General features: G+C 38.3%; 1 protein-coding gene across 4 annotated transcripts; it reads left to right on the top strand.

The window, feature by feature from the left end:
• The first annotated feature begins 6 nt into the window (after positions 1-6).
• On the top strand, positions 7-6,455 carry CUNH12orf29 (chromosome unknown C12orf29 homolog). 4 transcript variants are annotated; one of them, XM_026081311.1, is made up of 8 exons: positions 7-129; positions 1,442-1,559; positions 2,187-2,282; positions 2,706-2,822; positions 3,208-3,402; positions 4,896-5,065; positions 5,359-5,425; positions 6,147-6,316. In XM_026081311.1, the coding sequence occupies exons 1-8, from the start codon at positions 40-42 to the stop codon at positions 6,224-6,226; spliced, it is 933 nt and encodes a 310-aa protein (XP_025937096.1). In that variant the 5' UTR covers positions 7-39; the 3' UTR covers positions 6,227-6,316. The 4 variants fall into 4 exon arrangements, with proteins under 4 accessions (XP_025937096.1, XP_025937099.1, XP_025937095.1 ...); XM_026081314.1 differs by lacking the exon at positions 5,359-5,425 and having other exon boundaries at positions 7-69; positions 6,147-6,455; XM_026081310.1 differs by lacking the exon at positions 5,359-5,425 and having other exon boundaries at positions 6,147-6,455.
• The last annotated feature ends 561 nt before the right edge of the window (positions 6,456-7,016 follow it).

The raw sequence follows: 7,016 nt of genomic DNA, 5'->3' as shown, positions 1-7,016 counted from the left end.
CTCGGCTGGCGGCGGCGGGAGCGCGGCGCGGCCGCGGCCATGAGCCGCAAGGGCTCGGTGCAGCAGAAGGTGCCGTGTCTGTTCGTGACCGCGGTGAAGGAGGAGCCTTCGGCCAAGCGGGAGCGCCAGGTGGCCGGCGCGGCACCGGGGCCCGGGCGGGGGGCCGCGGCTGCGAGGAGGGCTCCGCTCCTCCCCCTTCTTTCGCCGCCTCCCTGGTGGCAGCGGCTTCGCGCTAGGCCTGGAGCAAAATGCGCTGCGGAGGTTTCCGGGCGGACTCCCCCCTGCCTCGGGTAGTGCGGGGAGGGAGGGTGGGACGCCGTTTCTGCCCCGTCGCGCCCCCTCCCCACGAGGCGTATCTAGGTGCGCTTTACTAAACGTGGGGAGCAGCAACGGCGCGGCGGGAGGCCGCTCCAGCGAGCGGGCCTCGCTGTGTGAAACCCTCCCGCACGGGGAGGCTGGTGGGGAAAAACAAGCGTCTTTCCCTTTCCTTATTTTTTTTATCAAAAAGTACTGTGAGGCTTATGATATAAGATTAAAGTTCAGTTGAGGCTGCAAGCTTACAAACGTGAAAATAATCGAGCCCAATCGAAGTTATGTGTTCCCGAGATCTAAAAGAAGGTTCTTATTGCTATAAATCCTATGAATTGTGTTCAGAGACTTTTGCAAGAGAAGGACTTTTTTTTTTTTTTATCCAGGGGAAGAAGACTGATTGAAAGAGCTTATAATTCAAAATTGATTAGGGAGAGAAGGGTGGATGATCATTATACAGGAAAATATTTTAAGCTAAACACAAATGATCACGTTTTCATTGAAACCGAAATCCTATTAAAACTGAGTCATATACTTCATAGAAATTTGGAATAGTTGCAGACCCCCAGATCACTTATTTCTTTGCTCTTTTAAGGGGAAAAATGTTTAGTTGACAACACTGACATTAAGTATTTAATGTTGGGATGCTTCTGCCACCTTACATCCCACTGATCTATGTATCGCACTAACGTTTTTTTTAACATTAACACTCACACGTATTGCACAACTACTACTGACTTTCAGTTCCAAACTAAAAGTTAGGAGCAAATAGTCATTAGATACATGATGAACTTTAATTGCCATAGTAATACAGGAAGGCAAATTTCAAAATTTTGTAGCATTGGGCTGGAACCCTTCTAGATTATAGGCACTATTTAAAGTGGAAGGCAAGGTCTTCTCTAAATATAATCAAGAATGGAAAAGGGGGAAGTAGTTTGCAAGTAGACTGCCTTTGTTCTTTTGTCTTAGGGCATTTTCCAAACTAATGTTTTGAAGAAATAATGGTGTGTTTAGGTAGTATTAGCAATTCTAATCTATAATACTGGCTTTGTAAAGACCAGCTGTAACAAGCAAGAATCCAAGGCAGTAAAATATCAGTGATTAGGGTTTAAAATACCTCTCTTCTTTTCAGCCATTTAAAGTTTTGGCAACTGAAACTATAAATCGAAAGGCATTAGATGCGGATATATACAATGCAATTCCTACTGAAAAGGTGGATGGAACCTGCTGTTATGTAACTACTTATAAAGGTAATGGAAGATCCATATGCATATTTCTCATGTTGTCTAGTAGCCTTATGTTTTGCTTAGTTTTCACCTTTATTTTATGTTTTCTGGGATACAGCAGCTGGGAAACTTAACTTTTTAATTAAACAGCTTGACGATAAAGTTATACTTACTGTAAACACAGTTTTGTAGACATCTATAAAATTACGGATTTTAGTCTTCAGCATACATGGAGTTTAAATTTACATGCAAAACAAGGAACTGTGCTATTCTAGTTTAACATTTTCAATCACTAAACCTTCCTTGTACACTAAAACTTATAAAACAGGTATTTAATTTCTTTGCAGAGGATTAAAAAAGGAGAGGGAGGTTTGGAAGAAATGAGAAGGCTATGGTTCGTTGTATCGCTGGGGTAGTCTGTTCTTGCCTTTGCCCAAAATTGTAAGAAAACTTTATTTTAAGTATTAAGCTAGGTAAGATTCTACAAATAGATTTTAGATTTATATACAATAATTAAAATTATTAATTTAAATAGTATTTTTGGATATTAAATTTCTTCAGTGACAGAAGAAAATCGATATTTTACTTTTTATATAGTCAGAGTAGAGTTACCTAAGTAAACTGCTGGTTTTATACCTCTGGGATCTCTAGGGCAGCCGTACCTGTGGGCCAGGTTGGATAGAAAACCCAAGAAACAAGCTGAAAAAAGGTTTAAACGATTCTTGTATTCATTGGAAGATTGCAAAGGTTAGTGAAGATCTCTTTCCTGCTTTGGTAATGTAAGTATTTCAGTTGGAAAAACACCTCTGGTCTAATGTAGGAAATGTCAGTGATTCTACTCCATAATTTTTTTTTAATGTCATTCCTAGCTTTACTTCTCTTGCTCTAGTTTAAATATAATGTTGGCTATTTAGGCAGTTATTTCTGAATCTGAGTTGATTTTGAATTTTTAAACTTCCCAAAGGCTTTTATGCTACTTTAAACCATCCTAATTTTAGACTGTCAGAATACGCCAAGTGTTGGTGCTTGTACAACGTAACTGGGACTACTGTCTTTAAAAAAAAAGTTTAGATCACATTATGGTATTTTAATACTTACATTTAAAGAGGATGAAAATGTAAAATTGGCTAATAGTTTGCCAGAAACTAAATGTCACACTTATATGTTTAGAATTTGTTTGGAATATTGAAGAGGATTTTAAGCCTGTTCCAGATTGCTGGATTCCAGCAAAGGAAATACAGTTCTCTAATGGGAATCCTTTGCCTGATGAAAATGGACATATGCCAGGTGTGTATGGCACAGCACAGTTAAAATGGGGGAAAAAAAAATCTGTTTTTGAAGTGAATTAGAATTAGTTTCCAAGTTACATGTAGTAGTAGCATATTCAGAAAACAACTTGAATATCATTTGTTCACTTTTCAGTAAGCTTTTGTTTTGATACAGTGAAAATAATTACCTGTGACAGTTAACTGAACAGTCTTAGAAAACTTCAGCTGAAATCATAGTTATCATTTTTAAGTTCATTTGACATTTTTCAGAGATACAGCACAGTTTTTCCTGTTACTCTTTCTGTTTATAATTAAGGTAACTGATTTTTAATGCATGTACAGTTCTAATAAGCATTTGATAAATTTATACATTTACTTTGGTAAAATACAATGTTTTCTCATAGGTTGGGTGCCTGTGGAGAAAAATAGTAAACAGTATTGCTGGCACTCATCTGTTATAAATTATGATGCTGAAATAGCGCTGGTATTGAAGCACCATGCAGACCCTGGGCTTCTGGAAGTCAGTCCAGTGCCATTATCAGACCTTTTAGAACAAACACTGGAGCTTATTGGAACTAATATTAATGCAAATCCATATGGTAAGTATGGTTTGTTGTTGAATACTTTTGTACTGAGTAATACTTTTGATTGAAAAATACACTGGTTTTTTTTTGACTAACAAAAAAAGTTGTATGTTCTAAGCTAGTAATGTAACCTCTTTAGAAAGGAAAGAAAGGAATAGCTCAAAGAATGCTCACAGGATGGCACCTAAAATACTTTCAAAAAGCTGAGTAGTCATGAGTCTGTTTATGTCTGTCACACCTCTTTCCACCTTCATGTTCTTTGGGAGTTACCATAGAGATGCTTTGCTTTAGTCTTTCAGCAAAGAGGAGCAGTGTTATTCTTGCAAAGAGCAGTATAAGCTTCTATATGAAGATAGCCTTCTTGATATAAAAGTGCAGGGTAAACCTCAGGTTTGCATGTGTGTAGCTAGAGGAAACCACTCATGCCGTTCTTAAAACTGATGTCTCAGCTGTGTCGACGTAGAGCTATGTCTGACACCTGACAGGAAAAAGAGCTATATTGTTAAAGAAGTAAGTTTTCTCAGTAATGAAGACGTGGTCTTGAACTAATGTTTATTGTACTTTCCAGACCTCTTAATGATGCACAGTTCATTTTTAATGAGAATTTCCCAGAAAAAAATTCTGAACAGAAAAGTTGTACTAATATTATTCTTTCTTTCTTTATTTTTTTAAGATTGTCTTTTGGTGTCTTGTCTTGGCCTTTTTTTCTAATTGCTTCCTTGACACTATTTCGTCTATTAAAACAGAAAGCTTTTTTCAGCCATTGTTTCTTGAGCCCCTAGAGTTAGTCATGAGCTGCAAGTGTTTTTAATTATGAAATATTACAAATACTATTCAAGGAAGCGTAGTTTAAGCTACATTGTGGTTGTGGCTTCTCCCTTTAAAAGCCATATAACAAAAAACAATTAGGTTTGAACATAAGTGAGTTTTTACTTCTGAACTTTGCTGTTAGGATAACTTGCAAGGATGGAAAGGAAAAATGGTAGTACCTGGTCTAAGCATTTTCTTAGAAATTAAAGGAATTGCAACAAAAAATTCTGCTGACTTTATTCTTAGATGAAGATTTGCATCAAACAGTCAGCCATGAGGCAATGTATTTGCTAACAGCCCATCTTAAGTATTAATTGGTATTCGTAAGAAAATACACTAGGTTTTCAGAAACTAAGATGTTTGTGCTGGGATCTTGATCTGAAGCACAAAGAATTTATCTAGTGGCTTTTTGGTTGATGAGGTGAGCATGAGGACAAAACAGACAATGGTATAATCCCTCTATCATGCTAATGTATTTTATATAGATTAAAAATGTTACATGAGAAGACCACAGCTACATTTAATACTTAGATATAAGTTTAACTGTTCACTTAAAGGCAGTACACCATTGTAGTATCTAATAGAAATCTACCTTTATAGAGCACTTTTAATATAGCTGTAGTAACAAAAGTGAGGAAAATCTTAGCTCAAATTGTTATACATGACTAGCAGGAAGGTTTATGTTTCTTTTAACATAGGATTAGGAAGCAAGAAACAGCCTGTACATCTTCTTGTACCACATGGAGCATTTGAAATAAAGAACCCACCTGCTTTGAAACAAAATGATATATTGTCCTGGTTTGAAGGCTGCAGTGAGGGTAAAGTTGAAGGAATTGTGTGGCACTGCAACGACGGGTGTTTAATCAAGGTAAATGTAGATGGACATGCAGAAATCAGTTTTAAAGTCCCCAACAGAAAACTCATTTAAAAAACAACTCAGTAAAAGTAAAAAAAATAATAATAAAAAAAATAAAGTACATATAACAATATCTACCGCTGCTTATGTTTGGGTGAAAAAATTACTCCTAGGTACTTTGAGATGGAAGAGTTAGGATGTGACAACTTCGATTAATTCTCTATTCAGATAAATTTTGTCTTCAAAAATTCTATTTGCGTATAAATGCTATGATGATGTTCCCAATGTAACATGTTGACGTCCAGTCATATTCAGAAAACAAATGGGCAACGGCCTACTGGATCCAGTTTTCCAGAGTAACTATCTTTGAAGGTAAAGCTCTGGTGTTCTAGCACCTACTAGAGTTTTGTTTTGTGGTGGGAATATGGCGATATACTACAAGCTGCTTGTGTTTTGCTTTAGCAATTGCAATCTGTAATTTTTAAGACTTAAGCTAGTTTTAATAATAGTTAATGAAAAATGTTAGTGCTCAGTTAGAAAGTGCTATAATAATTTATACTAGCTGGTTATGTCTTACCATTCACCTTTGCCTTGTTTTCCAAATTCTTTAGTAGTAAACATTCTCCTAGCAAGCTGGGTGACAGGAGAATTAGTCAAGCCCCTGAATGGTAATCACTGTAATGACAAGATACTAATTTTTTTTCATTATCTACATTATGCTAATAGTTTAAAGTAATTGAGAACATAAAATAATGGATTTCTTCCTTGTCTGTATAGGAATCACTCAACATTGTAAGACTTCTTTATTTCAGTAATTTATTTCTTGTAACGTTGACCTATAAAACAAGTATTGTTAATAAGAATGTGATCTTTGATTAACTGGCAAGTTAATGTAAGTTCTGAAGCTGTGGAGGACACCTGGGTTCTAGTTTGCCTTTTGTGCTTCTTTGTTAATCATTAAAATGATGGATAACACTGATGGATAATAAGTGACCTAATGCAAGGGATCCTAGAATCACAGGGCCCCAGTAGTTGGAAACTGTTAGGTTACTATATCACAATCTCTAAATTGATCTTACTTCTTTTATTTTAGCTCCATCGCCATCATCTTGGTTTATGCTGGCCAATTGCAGAGACATACCTGAATTCTCAGCCTGTTGTCATTTCTTTTAATAGAACTAAATATGACTGTGACTTTGAACCAAAGAGTTTGTTTCACCACTTTTCAAAGCTAGATGGTCAAAGATTTGACAGACTCAAAGATATCAAGTTTGATGCTTGAAGTATTTTTCTGTCTTTTAAGTTCATTGCGATGTGTGCTTGTGGGGGGATGCTCCCAGCCTCCCCCCACACACACATTTGGTGCCAGTTACAAGTAGCCTGAATTCCTGTGTTTTACACTCCAAAAGAGAGGACGTCAAGACTTTGAGATAAGGCCTGCTTGGGCCCCAGGACCTTGAGAAACAAAAGCCTCCTCTCACTGCTGGGGCAGTGTTAATTGCTGTGGTCAGGACTGCCTCCTCCTCATCAGGACCCTGAGAGATAACACCTGCTTTCACTGCTGGGGCCCCACTGCAGACTGGAATTAACTCCTTCTTACCCCAGCTATGGGATCTCTCCTTGGGACCCCCACTGCAAGAGTAAAGCAGTCATTCGCAGTCACTCAAACTCCTTTCTTCAGTGCTGAAGAGTGCGTGAGGCAGGTAGCCTACCATTGGGGGTGTTCAGCCACCCCCCCCCCCAACCCATGACTGTGGGTGCGATTGTCATAACAATGATGGAGGAGAGTTGAACCCTGCAGCAGCCAAGAGCCAGAGACTGCGCCTGCGTGAAGAGAACTGCAACTGGCCTAGCAACTCCACCTCCACCTTCCCCTGAAGGGTATAAACAGGTTGGCCCCGGAGGCTGTCTTTGGCTCTTTGTGGGTGACAGGGGGTCTGCCAACTTGCGGAACCCCTCGGGA

Source organism: Apteryx rowi, unplaced genomic scaffold, assembly GCF_003343035.1.
Source record: "Apteryx rowi isolate R43461 unplaced genomic scaffold, aptRow1 scaffold_541, whole genome shotgun sequence".
Classification (NCBI taxonomy): Eukaryota; Metazoa; Chordata; class Aves; order Apterygiformes; family Apterygidae; genus Apteryx; species Apteryx rowi.
Note: the sequence above shows the minus strand (reverse complement) of the source record. Positions and strands in the feature narration are given on the sequence as shown.